This window comes from Myripristis murdjan, chromosome 5 (genome assembly GCF_902150065.1).
Source record: "Myripristis murdjan chromosome 5, fMyrMur1.1, whole genome shotgun sequence".
NCBI lineage: Eukaryota > Metazoa > Chordata > Actinopteri > Holocentriformes > Holocentridae > Myripristis > Myripristis murdjan.
This window is the reverse complement of record NC_043984.1, coordinates 18,586,356-18,605,862: the sequence shown is the minus strand read 5'-3', so window position 1 is coordinate 18,605,862 and position 19,507 is coordinate 18,586,356. Positions and strand designations below refer to the sequence as shown.

At 42.0% G+C, this 19,507-nt stretch overlaps 1 protein-coding gene across 2 annotated transcripts; it reads left to right on the top strand.

The window, feature by feature from the left end:
- The first annotated feature begins 419 nt into the window (after window positions 1-419).
- Window positions 420-19,119, top strand: LOC115359440 (sodium-dependent neutral amino acid transporter SLC6A17-like). Of its 2 annotated transcripts, none has more exons than XM_030051939.1 (12): window positions 420-615; window positions 4,067-4,524; window positions 8,176-8,333; window positions 9,295-9,421; window positions 10,650-10,831; window positions 10,931-11,041; window positions 11,173-11,414; window positions 11,939-12,131; window positions 12,442-12,634; window positions 12,902-13,061; window positions 13,284-13,446; window positions 15,402-19,119. In XM_030051939.1, the coding sequence occupies exons 2-12, from the start codon at window positions 4,242-4,244 to the stop codon at window positions 15,798-15,800; spliced, it is 2,211 nt and encodes a 736-aa protein (XP_029907799.1). In that variant the 5' UTR covers window positions 420-615; window positions 4,067-4,241; the 3' UTR covers window positions 15,801-19,119. The 2 variants fall into 2 exon arrangements, with proteins under 2 accessions (XP_029907799.1, XP_029907800.1); XM_030051940.1 differs by having other exon boundaries at window positions 576-612; window positions 4,066-4,524.
- Window positions 19,120-19,507: the final 388 nt, after the last annotated feature.

The following is a 19,507-nucleotide window of genomic DNA, read 5'->3' as shown; positions in this document are numbered from 1 at the left end:
GCTGTTGTAACTAGGATGTTTTACCAGCACACTCACTCAGTTAACTCCGTGCATAAACATTTTCATTGAGTGTTACCTTTAAGATATGAGGCGTGCTGCTCTGTGTACCCGACTATAGGCTGCAAACGGGTGAATTGCTTTTCAAAGTTTTTATCAATAGACAAACGCGTTCGGGTCCAGCCTATATCGAGTGTGACGACGGCTACGTCAGACAATCACTTCCTCAGATAGCGGTGGATAACCTTGACACAGCCACGCACAGTTTTGCACCATTTCCTCGCCACAGCACCTTTACGCGCAGTCACCTGGCCGTCCATGCCAAATAACAAGTGAGTGACGGGGGAGCATTTGTCAGAGTGACAATGAGCAGCACGTTGTGCGTCACGGTGCGCTCTGGACTCTCCACCCTGCATGTCAAGTGTAGCCCAAGCAGCATGTGATCCAGCAGCCTCCGTCCTCCAGTCTCCTGTGAGCGCTCCTGACGCTGGGTACCACACTGAAACTGAAGTGCCGCCAGGCGGATGTTAATGTCGCTCTCCTGATATGATAGGCTTTCTTTGGCAGCCGCATTGTTATTAAACACTGGATATTGCGGATCGCTTCAAAAGACTCACGGTGAGAGAGAAATTATTTTGTTTTCAACACTGAGCATCTTAATTTCGACATGCAAAAAAGCTCGATAGGTGATATCACCTGGGGGGAAAAAAGATGTAGACTGTTTTCTCTAATGTGTCGCTTCTTGCAATAGAGATTTCTGCACAACTTCACAGAGTTTGAACTGCTGTGTTTCCGTCTTAAACACACACGTGTTTCGAAATACTTCAAGTTTTCTCCGGATAATTGCGTAGAAATTTACACCAGGTACAAAATAGACGTATTAGAGTGTCCTAGTTCTGTCAGATGGCATGGAATAATCGTGATTTTTATTTGACCTTGGGTGCACGCTACCTAAAAGTCGTCACATCATTCCTATTAAAGCAGCAAAGACAGAGGTGATAACAAAATATCAGGCTATAAATATCGGCGCGCAATCTGTCACCCCGTCCGCATGAGGAGTGATGTGTGTTGTGGGGTTGATAAGTGAGGACCTTCAACCAGCACAACTCAAAGACAACATTTCAGACAGTCTAGTTTTAGCGTATTTCTGAGTGAAAAGAGGATTTAATCACAAACAACAGCGCTTAGCAAGTTGATGTCCCAGTTCCTCAAATGTAGGCTGTTCCTGCTAATCCTTTTATAAGTTCTATACCTTTTAGATCCAATGGCTTCATGCATCAGGCTAAAACCAAAATGCAGATCATCAGCAGTCTGTAGGCTATTAATGCCATGCAGCAGAATTTTTGATTACTTTAATTTCTTCTGTAAAGCAGCTCAACCGCAGATAAACTCATTTAAACATATTCATATGTATGTGTCATGTAACCCTATTCAGTTTGCGCATCAGTCAATGTCTGTTTATTTTATCTGCATTTGAGTAATGAGGATAGTGAGGGCTAAGGTTGTATGTTTGTAGTTAGTGTTCTGTTTACAGCCTTTGTTGGTGTGGAAAAGTTAATGTAGAGTGTGACATATTTTCAGTGACATTCCCATATGATAAATATGCATGCAATAATGGCAGTAATGAAATAGTGATTAAATTAAATGAAGTATCCTTGTTGTGCTTTCATGTTGAGCGTGCATAGCTTGGGTGATGACACCCCTAAACCAATTACATTAATATCAGTTTGAGTTTGCAGAGGGTGAGAGAGGACACCAGGATTATTTAAAGTCATTCAGATAGGTTGCATTTAATATGATGTGATGTACTGAATAGACATTTTTAACAAATCGGTTTGGCTGCACATTTATAGAATAACAACATGATTGCAAAACAGAGGGCTGATTTTTATGCATATGATTCACATTATACCAGTGATATTTGTATGCATTATTGTTGTCTTTATTCAGCCTTGTAAAGTGTGTCATGTTACCCCGTCTTCTGTTGATGTACTATGTGTGTGGAATAAGCAAGCATCAGACCAAATTATTTATGTGGTTTCAGCAGAAGTGCTGTAGTACTGAAGAAATGCTCTACTAATATGAATACTATCCCATGTCATAATAGATGTAAAAATCAATAAACTAAAGTCATGTAAATACTGACCTAGATTATGTAGACGAAAAACAAAACCAGAGATACATCATCAGTGATGGGGCTGCAATCACGGTGTTGGATTGATTAGGAAATAAAATGACCTTCAATTTAATTTTCAGTTTTTGACGGTTGTATTGAAACAATCTGAGGGTCTTCCTCATCCAAGGACAAAGGTTTGTCCTGACGCACCTGGAATAAGGGTCACCTGTCATTTCTCTTGTTTGTAAGCCCACCCCTGTCTTCCACAGATTTTTTTTTTTTTTTTTTTTAAAGGATTTTGCTGTGGTGTAAAACTGCACCGCACAGCCAGACTTAACATTGCCCGTGGTGATTTTTCCCCCACAGGATTATTGGTTGGGGGAGTTGATGTGTTTTCATTTCTCAGTGTTGGCTGGATGATGCAACTGCTGATTGATATTAGGTCTTGTACAGTACAGGATTGAATGACAAGACAGAAGCAGAGCTGGGGGCTTTAGAGTTAATGCACATGGGATTATGAAGAGGTGCCCTGTACAACTTGTGAATGGGCATGGATTATTGCATCATGGGCTGATCTTGACATGCACAGAGAGGGAAATCTGTTGTGATATAAAAAAAAAAAAAATCATCTACCAGTGAAGCAAATGCATATACTGAGCATCATTAGTTAAAGTACATTAAGAATCCTAAATACCACTGTAAAGCAGTCAAATGAAACCGTTTTTGACTGCTGTTTGAAGCTTTCTTGTCAGCAGCAGAGCCTCTGCTCCCGTAGTTAATGCTCCTAATGGAGAATTTGCTGACAGTGTGAGAGAGTGTGAGAGTTTGGCCGGGACTGATGTAAGCAGCAGCTGTCGTGACGAGGAAGGCTAGAGCATCACTGCTGTTGCATCACACTTGAGCTGAAGCAACCAGCAATCCTTCAGGATGTTACCCCAGTTCAAACTGCTGCTCTGTGTCCTCTGTGTGACCTCAAGTCACTTCCACTGAGTTAGTCCAAATATGTATCCCTCTGTTTTGATCAGGCTTCAACTGACTTTCAATCAACCATTGCTATCACAAATGTAATGTGAGTCAGACAGTTTTCAATTATCATTTTTGTGCAAGGTGTGTTTCTACTCTCCGCTGGTGCCCACAGCTCCCACGGGTGTTGCAGTTGTGCATTTTGTGGATGGTAGTGTTTTTTTATAAAGGAGAAAGGAGTCTGTCAATAAGTAATGAGCCTACGCCAGGCTTGTGATGTGGATCAGGAGAACACATGACTGCAGTTCATCCACAGCATCATGCTCACTTCCTCTGTTACGTTTGGGTTAAACCAACCACTCCCTGAGAGGGGGGGTGAGGATGCTGCTGCAAGGCTTCAGAGGATTAGGGGATTTACAGGAAAAAGCTTCACTAAAGTTAAGCTCACAGAACAGGGAAATTAAGTAGAACAATTTGCAGGATTGGGATTTTTTGGGGACCAAAAACTTGCGTAGGAGACAAGGGCGCTGCACTGTTATTCAAACGTTAAAAAATGCCTGATCAAATCGCCACATCCTAAAAATACATCACTGAGTAGTTTTTTGCTGAAAAAAGCAGGTTCAGCTAACACACAGGTTTGACAAATGGTCTTCTGTCTTTCTGTTGACATCCTTCATGCCTCTAGAGAGCCATGAACATGTGTTACAAGCCAGTGTTTTATCTCAAGCCTAACCAAGCACTAAATGCTGGAATAATTGTGTTATCTGAAGTGTTATTTAAGAACCACAGCCATTTTAAATTAAAATGTAAATGTACATCAAATGGGCCTTGCTAAGGACAAACAATTGACCTCCTTTTATTTAAAATGTTTTTAATGGAATATCAGTCCAATAAAAACCTCCTTGTAAATAAAGAATATGTTATTTTAATATACTGATGATGACTCTGAAATACAATTATTAATTACGTTCCTCCTTTGTTCTGATGCAGGACTGAGGCCCAGACCTGGAATCCAGCACTTGCTTTTGCTCCTCAGCTCCTCCCACATAACATCCAGCCAAACCTTCTCCACTCTCTGTCTGTATCACCTCTCTCTGTTGCCACCATACTCTCTCTCTCTCTCCACCCCCACCCCCTTCCCAGCTCCCAACCCTCAGCGTCCCTGATGCCTAAGAACAGCAAGGTGACACAGCGCGAGCAAAGCCATGAGCACGTCACAGAGTCGGTGGCTGACCTGCTCGCACACGAGGAGCCACTGGACTACAAGAACAGCTCCCTGAATGTTGGAGGAGCTGCTGGGAAGAAAGTCCCACAGATAGAGCTCCCCGAAAATGATGGACGCCCTGCCTGGAACAGCAAGCTGCAGTATATCCTGGCCCAGGTGGGCTTCTCTGTGGGCCTGGGAAACGTGTGGCGCTTCCCTTACCTGTGCCAAAAGAATGGAGGAGGTGAGCTTGGCAGATGGCTGTCCATAGGAACAGTGTTGCACAGAGCACACTCAACAATTATATACATGCTGCAGTATTTGCACTGGAAATACAAGCACGAACTATGTATCACAGCAGTTGTGGTGCAACTATATGACAACACAAGGGCAACAGTTGAGTTGTTGGTGTTATTCAGACAAGCGGGCTAATTTGCATTTGTACAAGGTCAGATCTCTGTTTGTCATTGTTAAGCTAGGGATACACTAGAGGACTTTCCCTTGGATTTTCAGTCTTTGTCTTCACTTGCATAATCTTCAGTGTCCTGGAACTCACAGGAGAAACCGTTCTCTAGCGTCACACTGCAGTGATGCAGCTTCTAGGACTGGCTAGGGCTTTAATGGCAAAATCAAACATATTTGATTTTGTCCCATGATGGTGGGCTCTCGTTATAAAACAGTCAAAATTCAACAAACTGCAGTTATAAAGCAGGACTTCAGTTCAGTGCTGGTTTGATGGCAGGGCTGTGGTGCACTGCTACCAGCCAGATACCCACCCAGATGTTTAGCATGGCATCTTAAATTTGCTATGTGTGCACAGGCTGAAAAGAATGAGATTTTAAGTAATGCAGCTTGACAATTAAGTAATGGGGCCAACAGCCTCTGGGCGAGAAAGCACCGTGGTCTGAATTGATTCTTAATCTGCAACATTTTGCAACACAGTCAAATATTATTTGCTGGTAAAAAAAATTCAGAAATCCACATCCACTTTTTTATTTGTTGATTCTAGTTGAATAGGGCGGGGTGTTAAACGAAAGGGGGAAAATGCAGAATAAACTATTGTGAGCAGAGTCATGAAGATTGTCACAATGTCTCAATGCACAGCAAGATTCAGCAAGCTTCAGCTCTTAACAACAACAATAATAATGGTACAAATAATAATAAGAGGTAAAGAAGTATAGTATAGCACATTTCATAGAAGAAATGCAGCTTAAAGTGCTTTGCTGCTGGATGTAATAGATGTAAATTCTCCAGACTTGCATGCAACACCTGAGAGCAGACTGCTGGCAATTTGCACAGTCACACAGTCACACTCAAAAATTTCTTAGTCCTGACATTCAATTTACATTATTCTTTATTTCCTTTGTAGGTGGGTTGTCACCCCTAAGTGAATGCCATTACTTAACTTGCATGCAACACCTGAGAGTAGACTCTATGTGACCCACTCTCCTGCTATGAGTTGGAGAGAGACGCCCAGCTTTAGATGCACAGACGTGTAGCTGCTCACCTGTCGTGACTCAGTGACCCTGATGATCAGGAGCTACATGGCAGCTTGACTTGCCTGCCGTTACATTCAGACTGGGCTGCCAAGAGAGAAGCTGGGCTGCACAGCAAACAGCCAACTCTAAATATAGCTGCGCTTCATTGATTACTACTGCCATGAGGGCAGGCCAGGGCTAAACTGATACTCTGGTCAACAGCAAAAAGCTCGATTAAAAATTAATGTATCTGCATTAGTTATAGGGATTTATTTCTGTACAGTATGCATGTAATCGGAGGTGTAGGCAGTGTAAATTCATTGGAGATAAAAAATCTTGTCATCATAAGCAGATAAACATGTTGTTTACATCACTTTAGTCTGTAATGTTTTTGTGTACATTCCCATCAGCTGCCCCTGTTTAACCTTCCTGTCATCAGCCTGATTTATTGCACAGACACCAAATTTACCGACAGTACACTCGTTCCCAACCGGTCAGGTTGTGTGATCCGGAGCGCTGCCATCTTTCACCCTATAATTTGCTGTCTGACAACCAATTACAGACACATTAAATGTCTGTGTTGCTGGGTAGTTATCGCTCTGTGAGCCCCCTGCTCTTTTCCTCTATTTCTCTTCCTCCTCATGTCTTTCTCTTACTCTAACAGCCTCCATCATTCTTTCTCTCCTGAGCTGGCCATATATCATATCTATGCGTTGGCCTGAGTTCAAATAACCTGTGATGGAGTGGATTCGGCTGAAGTGGTTCAGAATTTGTTAGCTGATCCTGGCAAAGCCCCAGAACGCCTCACTAAGATTTGCCTTGCTGACCTCCCTATCCTCTCTATTCCAGCTCTCTTTACTTAGCCTTTGCTTCCGCTTCTCCCTCAGTCTATGCCATATTGCTCCACCCTCTATAAGTTGCGTGAGCCAGTGTATGTAATTCCTACTTTTGATGTATTAATATTCATACATACTTGCCTGCCATAAGTCTTCACATCCTGGATGATGACTCACGCTTTGCACGTAAAACACAGTTGGATCATGATTATGCCTCCATTGGATTAAGCAGCAAAAGGCCACATTTAGACTTCTCTCATAATTCAAATCAAATTAAAAAAACAATTATCAATGAGGTTGGATGGTCTTCAGCTTAAAAAAAGAGGGGGGAGGTGTTCAGAGTATATTATATTTTCTAAGTTGCTGGTAAATGAGAGTGTGTTTTAAATAATTACTTCACACCTGATGCAACACTGTTATTGTATATTTATTTGTGTGTAGTGTATATACTTAACCTTGTTGACTTGTTGACTTATTGACTTGTTGGCACACACAATGTAGCAGCTTCAGCAGAATTATCAGGGAAAACAGACTTCATGGGGTTAATGGCATAAACTGGGACCTGTAAAATCTCTTCCTGGGTGCTTATTTGCCACAGCAGAATCTGTCTGATTTTGCTCACGATCCCTTCTGTCATGTCATGTAGGATTCTGACATGTAAAATTTGATAGCAAATGAACTGCCACGAAAAAGAGTGAAAATGGTTAACCTTAGTGGTATTAACATCATAAAATGCAGGAAAAAAATCCAAGGTGAATGTTATGGGAAACATTAATGGCAGACTATAGCACTGGACATATGAAAGTGAATGTTAGAATAGAATAGAATAGAATAGAATAAGACTTTATTAATCCCCCAGAGGGGAAATTCAATCAATCGTGCAATTGTGCAATCGTAATAATAAATAAATAAATAGGTAAAAGCACGAATGTGTCTCTAAAATGCTGGGAGCCTGTGTCCCTGTAAGTATGTATGTTTGTGTGTGTGTGTGTGTGTGTGTGTGTGTGTGTGTGTGTGTGCGTGCGTGTCAGTGTGTGTTGGTTGACATATCAACAAATATGCAACATAAGTTGACAGGTCATCTGCATATTTTACATTCTGGGGTCACCTGGTATTACTAGAGTTCTTATTTGCCACATTTCTTCAAATGGAAAACCAGAGGCAACAGACCCGAGACCCTAAAACCTTCCTAAGACATTTGAAATGTTAGTCAACAGAAATTCACAGCAAGGAGAGGGACATGTGATAGTGTTGTAGCAATTAGATCTGAAACAATGCTCGATCATAGTTTTAACACATTTGAAACTGGAATTGGAGGGTTAAATGATTAAACTAGGGCTAAACATTTAGCAGCATTTGGATGTTGTCTTTTAACTGTAACGAAAACCCTTGTTCAACACCAACAAGTTTAAGCCTTGAGTTCCAGTTCCAAGCTTTTTGGACATTTCAAAGCACTTGAATCATATTTAAAATCACATTTAATATGTCAAACCACCTGCAGTTTAGTTTACCACCAAATACCACCAATAGCCTTGAATCAAAAGGCTGCATACAAGCTCAATAAGATTCCATGTTTTTCAGGTGCTTATTTGGTTCCCTACTTCGTCCTCCTCATCATTATTGGCATCCCGCTCTTCTTCCTGGAGCTGGCAGTGGGTCAAAAGATCCGGCGTGGGAGCATCGGGGTGTGGAACTATGTCTGTCCCCGTTTGGGGGGGATAGGGATGTCCAGTCTGATGGTAAGCATAACATAAACCGTTTTAACTTATATCTGTCAGGAAGAACATAACCCTCATCAGATTAGTTATCACCTGTCACCTCTCTCTCTGCAATAGTTTCTGTGATTATGCTGCAGCTTGACAATTTAATGATATAGGCAGGAAAGCAGGTTCAGGGAGGTTTAGCAGAGAGAGAGTTTGTGCATCCTCTGATAAGGATCAGTGAGGCTGTATTGGAGGAATAGCTGTCAGAGCCCCAGCTAAAAGACAACACGCCTGCTGAATGTGCACAGGCTTCTGGAAAAAATATGCCAGTTCACTTGTGTGATTTTTCAGGTTTTCAGGTTTTTCTTACATCTCACTATAAATAGATCCTCAGCAAGTGACACATGTATTTGTGGCTCCCAGACAGACTGATACATGTCATACAATATGAAGATACCAAGCAATCATAAAACAGATTTAACCATAAGCAGGATTATGTTACAAGACATAATATACCCACAACAGCCTTGCCTCTCCTGGGTGATCAGAGGTATTGGAGTGTTTGATAGTGAAAGTTAGCCGCTCTTTGGGGTTGCATAGCTGGTGCAGAAGTAGCTATAAATATCTCGTGGAAGATCGCCATTGAAACCCGCTGAAAGAGAGCACTTGAATAATTCATGGCTTCCTCAACCTTATTTAGTTCCTGCATGTCCTGGCTGGCATGATTGCTTAGGAGACTGACAGCGACATGGGACATGCAGAAGAGATGCTGCCTCATTTGCACAATATACAGATAGAATTCTGTGTTGGCATATTAGACTAGGCGCTTGCTATTTATAGTTTATTTGAAAAATACCTGTATCTTCACTCTGAAAATCACATAGCAGGGGGAAGAGTATAAAATGTCATGGAAGAATTTTTTCTAACCAACCTCTATCTATCTATCTATCTATCTATCTATCTATCTATCTATCTATATATATATATATCTCTACAGGTGTGTGGCTTTGTGGGTCTCTACTATAACGTGATTATCGGTTGGAGCATCTTTTACTTTTTCCAGTCCTTCCAGTATCCTCTGCCATGGAGTGACTGTCCAATAAGAAAGAATGGAACTCAAGCGAGTGAGTGGCATCACATACTAAAACGTACTGCTCAAACAAGAGGCTGTTTGTAGTATACAGTGATTTCTCCAGTTATTGTATTTTGTCTTTATTGTCTTATTTTCAGAATTGTTACTTAGCATTTGATATCTTTGTATGGCACTGTTTTGGTCGGGCCTTAAAAACGTCATGTTCTTGTTTTCGCCATAATAGTCCAATAGGCCACCGTGCACCGTGCAAGTTCCAGATTAAATTCTGCCTGCCTCAAGCCCTGCCACCTGCGTCTAAATCACACATCCAAGCAGATCGACCAAATTGTGTTAACTTCCTCACATGGTTCCTTCATGAGTAGATGGACATACGTAATCCAGACTAAACTCCCCTGAAGCTCTATTAGATTAGAGGTGATAATAATGTGCAACCCCAGGAGAGCCTAGAAGCACTCAGCACGTGCATGACTCAGCAACGCTGGGGCTGGCAGCAGGAAGAAGCGGAGCAGGGATTCAGACAGTCCGCCAGCTCAGACTGAAGGACGCTGGGATTGAAGGACAGAAGTGTAAAGCCAAGTGCAAGACATTTTATTGGAATGACAACGGATTGTACCCAGCAGCACAATATATAACTGTGTGCAAAGAAAGAAAGAAGGAGAGAGATACAGGAGAATTAGGGCATGTTTGTCATAGATCTGCATCTGATGCGCAAACAACATATTTGTATGGACAAAACGCCATGATGCAATAATGCGGTAATTCATAAACACAGGAGATCATCTTGATTTCCTCTCCCTGTCATATAGCTGCCACCTGTAACATAACAGATGGACTGAATTAGCTGGCCATGTGTCTTCCAGCAAAAGAATCATAACTCTGTCTACCCCAAACCCAGCCACATACACATATATCATTTCCCCAAGGCTGAGCCGCAAGACGAGAATAAACTGTATGTGCACAGAGAAACATCAAATGTTGTGGACGGGTGTCCATGCCCTGCATACTAAATACAGAGATGACCTTGTTTAGCTCACTTAATGTCGGAGGGATGAAAGCCAGCAGAGAATTGAGATATTGACCCTGAGAAAACATTCTCCTCTTCATTATTTTTCTCCCTACTTCCCCCCATCCTGCTGCCACCCTCATCACCCTTTCTCTCTGTGTTTATCTGCTCTCCCATCCCTACTTCCTCTCCTGCTTTATCACCCAAAATATACCATCACCACTGTGATCTGCCTCCCTCCACCTACGATGCACAGTTGTGGAGCCGGAGTGCGACAAAAGCTCAGCCACCACCTATTTCTGGTACCGTCAGACTCTGAACATCACCAGTACCATCGCAGAGAGCGGCGGCCTCAACGTTAAAATGACCCTGTCCCTGCTGGTGGCCTGGATCATCGTCTGCCTCGCTGTCATTAAAGGAATCGCCTCCTCTGGGAAGGTAGTCAGGAATAGAAGGGGATAAAGAGATTAAAAAAAATATGAATTAGACAACTAGCTGCTCTTTCATAATTTGTACTTTTCCTCCCCCTTTTCACAGGTGATGTACTTCAGTTCCCTTTTTCCCTATGTAGTGCTTTTCTGTTTCCTGGTCAGGTGTTTAATGCTGAAGGGATCTGTGGACGGTATCGCTCACATGTTCACTCCCAAGGTGAGACCCAGGAAACTATATCACATCCTGAATGGGTGTCACCACTCTCTTTTTCCTCTGTATTTATCATGGACTGATAATTCAAAAAATAAGCTGTAATCAAATCACACAAATTGATTCGTGTCCCGCAGCTGGAGAAGATGATGGAGCCTCAGGTGTGGAGGGAAGCAGCCACCCAGGTCTTCTTCGCCCTAGGCCTTGGATTTGGAGGAGTCATAGCTTTCTCCAGCTATAACAAGATAGACAACAACTGTCATTACGATGCTGTGCTCGTCTCTTTCATCAACTTCTTTACCTCCATTCTGGCCACACTGGTGGTGTTCGCTGTGCTGGGCTTTAAGGCCAACATCATGAATGAAAAGTGTGTCGTAGAGTAAGTTCAATGCCCCCTACCAAAGATTACTCTAAATGAATACTAATACTACTAATATATGCTATTGGTGATATATGAAGGTCTTCAGTCATCCAGGTCATGGTATATCTACAAGTAGACCTGAGGAAGCTTCAGCATTACGTAGAAAGTCCAGTTGCCTTGGACTTACCATTTGTAGATATGTGTTATTGGTGGATTAGCATGCAATGTCAAAAGAAACACACCCCAAAAATCAGGGGGTGCCAGTCATAGCAAATCATACTTGAAAATAATGAAAGAATGACCACATGATTATAATACTGTCTACATTTCAGCCAGTAAACGTTCTCAGGGACAATTTCAACTCCAGATGTCCCAAAGAGGGTCTACCAACCAAAATGTAGAAACAACAAAGTACAGTCTTTATGTGAATCTGAGCATGCAGTCGTTCTTTCTTTATTGTCAACTACTGGTAAATTAAGAAATCATCTCAAGCAGCCATTCTCCCTTTGTTTACTTGACTGTCTTTGCTTTTGTCTCTGCAGGAATGCCGAGAAGATCATCGGGTACCTCAACTCGAATGTTCTGAGCCACGATCTGATCCCTCCACATGTGAACTTCTCCCACCTCACCACGTCAGACTACGCTGAGATGTACGGAGTCATCAAGACGGTGAAAGAGGACAGCTTCTCCCGGCTGGGTCTGGAGCCCTGTGTCCTAGAGGACGAACTCAACAAGGTGGGTCCCATGGGTGGGATTTGGGGAGAGCTCACAGCGAAGAGTTATACGCTTCAGCTTATGGCCTTCGTCAGGGTCTGTCAATATATTTGTTCTTTATGCTACAAGTGTTGCCGGAGCTTTGATCTCTGTAGACTTTCTCCCTTCTCCATGCACTTTGGTAGTTGGTTAAGTTGTGCCAGAAGCCCCTACTCTACTTGGGGAGAGTGTGTCACAGTTGAACCCATAGGCTTCTATCACTGTTTGACCCTTTTACATCCTTCTCTCCCTGTGAATTCACTGTCTCATCTCTCTGACCCGCTCCCTACAGGCGGTGCAGGGCACAGGCTTGGCCTTCATTGCCTTCACAGAAGCCATGACCCATTTCCCAGCTTCTCCTTTCTGGTCAGTCATGTTCTTCTTCATGTTGATCAACCTGGGTCTTGGCAGCATGATTGGCACTATGACTGGTATTACCACGCCCGTTCTCGACGCCTACAAGGTCCAGAAGGAGCTTTTGACAGGTGAGCTCTATACTGAAAGTAGTCTGACCGCGATTTTCTATTAGCTGTTCAAATCCCCTACTCAGCACATTTGGAAATGGACAGCATTAGTCGCAGTAGCATTTATGCGTATGCACTGAATGCAGAAGACCCACAGAAAACAAAACAGCTCACTAGTAATTAAAAAATCGATTGTGCTGAATCTCACCTTTCTCAAATCTATGGATCCAAAATAGCTTTCTACTTGCAATAATAGTCTTTTCTTCCGCTTCTCTCTGTTTCCTTCAGTGGGTTGCTGCATCGTAGCCTTTTGCTGTGGCCTGTTGTTTGTTCAGCGCTCAGGGAATTATTTTGTCACCATGTTTGATGATTACTCCGCTGGTCTGCCGCTCACCATCGTGGTCATCCTGGAAAACGTGTCTGTTTCGTGGATCTATGGCACCAAGAGGTAAGACTAGCTTAAGCTAAGCTGACAGATAGACCAATTTACAGCACATCAGAAAATTCCACGTCTGTGAGAGAGATTAACTGTGATTAATCACGTTAATGTGCACTGAATTACAAGTTTTTAATCTGAATTACAAGAAGAATTACTAATTGGTGAAGTGTGAGGAAGAGCTGTGTGAAAGACTTAACTTTCAGGTTAAATTCCTGTGTTGTTTTTTTTCAGGTTCATGCAAGATCTGGAGGACATGTTGGGTTTCCGTCCTTATTCCTTCTATTTCTACATCTGGAAGTACGTTTCTCCTCTGTGTCTCATCGTGCTCATCTCTGCCACTGTCATAGAGATGGCCATCAGCCCACCAGGATACAACGCCTGGGTCCAAGAGCTGGTCAGTTTGTGTCTTTGTGACTGTGTGCATTTTGCAAGCACTCTTAAATTTGGAATTGGCTGTTGTCAATTGTCCTCAGTTATACAGTACAGGCCAAAAGTTTGGACACACCTTCTCATTCAATGCATTTTCTTTATTTTCATGACTATTTACATTGTAGATTCTCACTGAAGGAATCAAAACTATGAATGAACACATGTGGAGTTATGTACTTAACAAAAAAAGGTGAAATAACTGAAAACATGTTTTATATTCTAGTTTCTTCAAAATAGCCACCCTTTGCTCTGATTACTGCTTTGCACACTCTTGGCATTCTCTCGATGAGCTTCAAGTAGTAGTCACCTGAAATGGTTTTCCAACAGTCTTGAAGGAGTTCCCAGAGGTGTTTAGCACTTGTTGGCCCCTTTGCCTTCACTCTGCGGTCCAGCTCACCCCAAACCATCTCGATTGGGTTCAGGTCTGGTGACTGTGGAGGCCAGGTCATCTGCTGCAGCACTCCATCACTCTCCTTCTTGGTCAAATAGCCCTTACACAGCCTGGAGGTGTGTTTGGGGTCATTGTCCTGTTGAAAAATAAATGATCGTCCAACTAAACGCAAACCGTATGGGATGGCATGCCGCTGCAGGATGCTGTGGTAGCCATGCTGGTTCAGTGTGCCTTCAATTTTGAATAAATCCCCAACAGTGTCACCAGCAAAACACCCCCACACCATCACACCTCCTCCTCCATGCTTCACAGTGGGAACCAGGCATGTGGAATCCATCCGTTCACCTTTTCTGTGTCTCACAAAGACACGGCGGTTGGAACCAAAGATCTCAAATTTGGACTCATCAGACCAAAGCACAGATTTCCACTGGTCTAATGTCCATTGCTTGTGTTTCTTGGCCCAAACAAATCTCTTCTGCTTGTTGCCTCTCCTTAGCAGTGGTTTCCTAGCAGCTATTTGACCATGAAGGCCTGATTGGCGCAGTCTCCTCTTAACAGTTGTTCTAGAGATGGGTCTGCTGCTAGAACTCTGTGTGGCATTTATCTGGTCTCTGATCTGAGCTGCTGTTAACTTGCGATTTCTGAGGCTGGTGACACGGATGAACTTGTCCTCAGAAGCAGAGGTGACTCTTGGTCTTCCTTTCCTGGGTCGGTCCTCATGTGTGCCAGTTTCGTTGTAGCGCTTGATGGTTTTTGCGACTCCACTTGGGGACACATTTAAAGTTTTTGCAATTTTCCGGACTGACTGACCTTCATTTCTTAAAGTAATGATGGCCACTCGTTTTTCTTTAGTTAGCTGATTGGTTCTTGCCATAATATGAATTTTAACAGTTGTCCAATAGGGCTGTCAGCTGTGTAGTAACCTGACTTCTGCACAACACAACTGATGGTCCCAACCCCATTGATAAAGCAAGAAATTCCACTAATTAACCCTGATAAGGCACACCTGTGAAGTGAAAACCATTTCAGGTGACTACCTCTTGAAGCTCATCGAGAGAATGCCAAGAGTGTGCAAAGCAGTAATCAGAGCAAAGGGTGGCTATTTTGAAGAAACTAGAATATAAAACATGTTTTCAGTTATTTCACATTTTTGTTAAGTACATAACTCCACATGTGTTCATTCATAGTTTTGATTCCTTCAGTTAGAATCTACAATGTAAATAGTCATGAAAATAAAGAAAACGCATTGAATGAGAAGGTGTGTCCAAACTTTTGGCCTGTACTGTATGTATGTATCATTTTTCCTGTTCTTCTCATTGACATATTTTGCGTAGTCTATCATACACTATATTTTGTGATTTTTTTTTGTCTCAGTAAATTCCACTTCACCAAATGCAATTTTGCACATGCTGTATCTGTTGCATCTGTACATTTTCCATGCTTTGATTTATACATTTGTACTCAGTATATGCTATTAGCACAAATACTAATGTTGAAATTTTGGTTGCAAACACTATGTCCATCTCCAGGCTCAGGAGCGCTTCCAGAGTTACCCTCCGTGGGCACTGGCCATGTGCTTTGCTCTCATTGTGGCGGCCATGCTTCCTCTGCCCATTGTCTTCATCGCCCGTCACTTCAACCTGCTGTCCGATGGCTCCAACAAGCTGTCTGTCTCCTACCGTAAAACCATGATGAAGGATATTTCCAACCTGGAGGAGCAGGATGAGGCGAGGTTCATCCTTGGCGCCAAGCCTGGTGAGGCGCTGTCATCTGCTCCTGCATCCAGAGCTTACCTGACTCCTGGAGGGAACAAAGCCCTCGACCCCAACTCTCTCTCCCCAAATAGCTGCTACGGAACGAGCTACCAGAACGCCGCCATCAGCCCCACCACCCCAACCACACCTGTCACCCCTGAGTCTGACTCTTGATTACTGTTCGGCCTGTTGAAACACCCATCTGACACCCCCCTGTAGCCTAATCCACTGTTCAACCACAAAGTGTCCACTGGGGGTCACTGCAACGCTGAGAATCCCCACCACTGTCCTACTAACCTCAGAATCATCCCACCACAATACATAAACCTCCCATTTAGCTAAGCACAGGCATCCCTAAGAAACAGCAAGGAACCACCTGTGAACATGTCCCAAATGTTTCACTCTGTCCCAGTAATGTGCTGGACAGGTAGTTAGTCTGTAAATTTACTTTAGCCAGTATGAGAAGACAAAATTCGGTATTTCTGTTCTTAAAACTCACAGTTGATTGAAGATACAGTGTGAGATTGACAGCACAGATACAGTGCAGCTGTATCCGCTGCTGTTCTGTATGAGACAGACTTTAATGTGACCAAGTTTGTGATGAGGCTTCAGATGAGGTTCTGTGGTCTGCTTTTCTTTGCCTTAGCATAAGGATCCTCTGCAGACACAGCACCGCTGCCACAGGTCCAGCAAAATCCACGTCCTGCCCTGCACAGTGCAGGGAAGCTGAAGGAATGTAGTGTGACCTATGTGCTCCGGTCTGGTCGGGAGCCATAGCTTTTTGTTCAGTACGGTGGCACATAGAGCCAAGATGAATGTGAGTTTAATCTTTAAGGTTTAAAGCCTTTCAGTGTTTGCTTTGCTGCCCTCTGTAGCGATAATGTGTGTCAAAGCCATACGGTCTGTCTAACACTAAAAGGTTCCTTGATTTTGTATTAAAACGTATGCAGTAACTCTTGTGTGTATATACCTAGATGAGCAACCTCTGTTCAATTTATAATAACACCACTTATGCACTAAACTAGACAACACTTCTCATTGTGTAGCTTTGTTTTCAAAGCCAAGTTCAGAGGGCTCTCTGTATTGTAAACTATGCTTCAGGCTGCTGTAAAGACACCAGTTTATGTTACATGTTGCTATCACACATAGGCGAGCCTTTCTCCTGCTGTATTTTGTGTGTATCCAGTGTTGTTCTCGTTCATTGTGTAGGAGTGACATGATGTAACATGACAAGGATATTATTAATGTTTGTGTAATCTGGAGGAGATCCAAAACTAGAGTCTCATCACCCATGTTAAACATTCTGTAGCTTTGCTGTAGAAACGCACTAATTTCATTAACTCCACCAAAGAACAAGATGTAGATAATAAAACACTTGAACATCACACATTTATACAGCATAATAGAATAGCCAGCTCATCTCTGCGCTCATAATGTGGAAGGTGGTGTTGGCAATCAGCTGAAAAAGAGCTTGATTTAAGCTCTTGAAACACAGAGCAATCAAATTTCTTCATTGACAACAGCAAAGCCTGTTTGTGAGGATCTGAAAACAACAATCTGAAAAATACCTTGTAAGCTGGCATGATACAGATGTGACTTTCCTCTAAATGTACAAAAAAGCACAAAAGAGACTTAAAGGATTAAACTTGCACAAGTTGGCCATTGCCCCTAATTAATAAGTAAAGCAAGGCACGTTGTTTATTTTTAGCATTTATGCACATGTCTAATTAGTGACAGCTATTATGAAATGGCCAAACTGGAGAATCAGTGAATAGATTTGGAGCACAAACTATAATGCACAAACTCTGTTAAGAGTCAAACAAAACCACTGAATGTCAATTTGGCCTTTACAAGCACAACATAGATTCATCATTTCAACAAAGAAAAAAAAAAGACGAAGAAGAAGATTCCTTCACTTATCCTGTACAGACCAAAAAATCAAAAGATGACACTTATTAGTGCAATTGAAAGAATTGTGTTTTTAAATTAATTGTATGCTTTAATAAAGCATAAAATTAAGCAGCTAACTCTGTGAACATTTTAATGCTTGATACTATCAAAAAATAAATAATCAAAAAATGAACTATATAGTGTAATTAGTCTTATATTCCTTGTCACATGCACAGATTCACGCTCTCAGTTGCAGCGCTACTAAAACAAGTTGAGTAGCTCAGTCAGGCCACAGCAGGCTTCCGCCGTAAAGAAGATTTTTTGGACTCCTGGTTGAACCAGCAGAGAATCTTAAGTTTTCCCAAAACACGTCTGACTCCCGTTCACACTGGCACTCAACCGCAGTCACCAACAGCAAGACAAGTTCAAAATGACCTCACTTTAGTTTGCGTTATCTTGAAGAGGATACCTTCATTTATTTTTTTAACCACAGTATTCAAAGCCATGACATCAAGGATTAAATGGACTATATTTATATTACTGTATATTTGCAGTGTACCTTGGTGTGAATTCTACTGATGAATAACAGATTTTATCTTTTAAAAGTGACCAGTATATATATTTTCATCTTGTGTAATGTATATTTGAATTGTATAGTTAAAGACTTATCTATTTTGTAGTTTCTGTAGCCAGGTCTTGTTATGGGGCATGGAGGAGGTATGATGTCTACCATGTGTGGTGTCAGTGTAAGGATTTCTCCTCTGATGTAGTCAGAGGAGCTGTGTGTCTGTCCAGCTACGCCTCCTCTTAGATCAAGTGCACTATCTCACCCGTCTCTATTTTAGCTTTACTGGTCGACTCTGTTTTGTTTCTTGTCTTGTTTTAGTCTGAGGGAGCCAGGCAGCTCCTCACCATGTAGATAATCATTTAAGTCTGTAAATAGTCCTGTGTAATCGAGCTATTCTGAGAGATAGATATTACTAATGTGAAGTGTATACATGTCTTAAAAAAGTACAAAACTGTTTTGACTGTAAACGTGACCTAAAGTAATGCTGAATGTGAATATGAATGCACTTTTTTCACTTGGACTGGAAAAATGTTTTCTTTTTTTCTTTTTTTTTTTTTTGTCGTCTTCGTAGTAAGTTCAAGGTTTGTCCTCGCATGGCCACAGTCTGTTAAACTGATATCAAGTGATGTGAAGTGCAGAAAAGCAACTGTGGCGGGAAGAAAAGCTTGACACCTGACAGTGAGCATATTGGCAGTGATTAGGAACTGCCCCTAGAAGATAAAGGGATGCTGTGACTCTCCTTTACAAGTGCTGGACTGTGTGTGTGTGTGTGTGTGTGTGTGTGTGTGTGTGTGTACCGGTTTGTAGACTCCTTCTCATTAACTGTGGGTGCAGGGCCTTACTGAGCACATGTTGCAAGCACTGTCTGTACAGGAGGCACATTATTTAGAAAAATGTCCCTTTACAGCATCTCTCACAACAGAGAGATGGTTTTTCTCCTCAGTCATCATGATTACATAATGTTGAGACTTAATGTAAAAAAACAAAAAATGTAAATTGTGGGCATCACCAAAAATATCAATAAAGACTAAACAAGTTCTGTGGGGTATTTTTGTATTCTAGTTTATTTAGATGCCTTAGTTAGAGTCTCAAAGGGCTTCATGGGCCCACAGCTGGTGGAAAACAAAATGACAAACCATGACTTAAACCCTCATAGCAAATTAAAAAACCTTTTCCATCCCATAAAACCTATTTGTCTAAGAATTTCAACTCTCACAATTAAGGATGAGCTTGTAAGCCTATATTGGACAGCCACCAACTATACAGTGATATTTTCTATTTGTTTTTGTTTGTTTGTTTTTTCTTTTCCTTTTTTCTCACTCCAGTTTGAGCTGACTAGATTTATAAGCTCCACACAAAAGTCTTATCTTATCTCCCAGACTTCTTGAAATTCTTTTTTTTTTTTTACTGACTTTGAATGAGC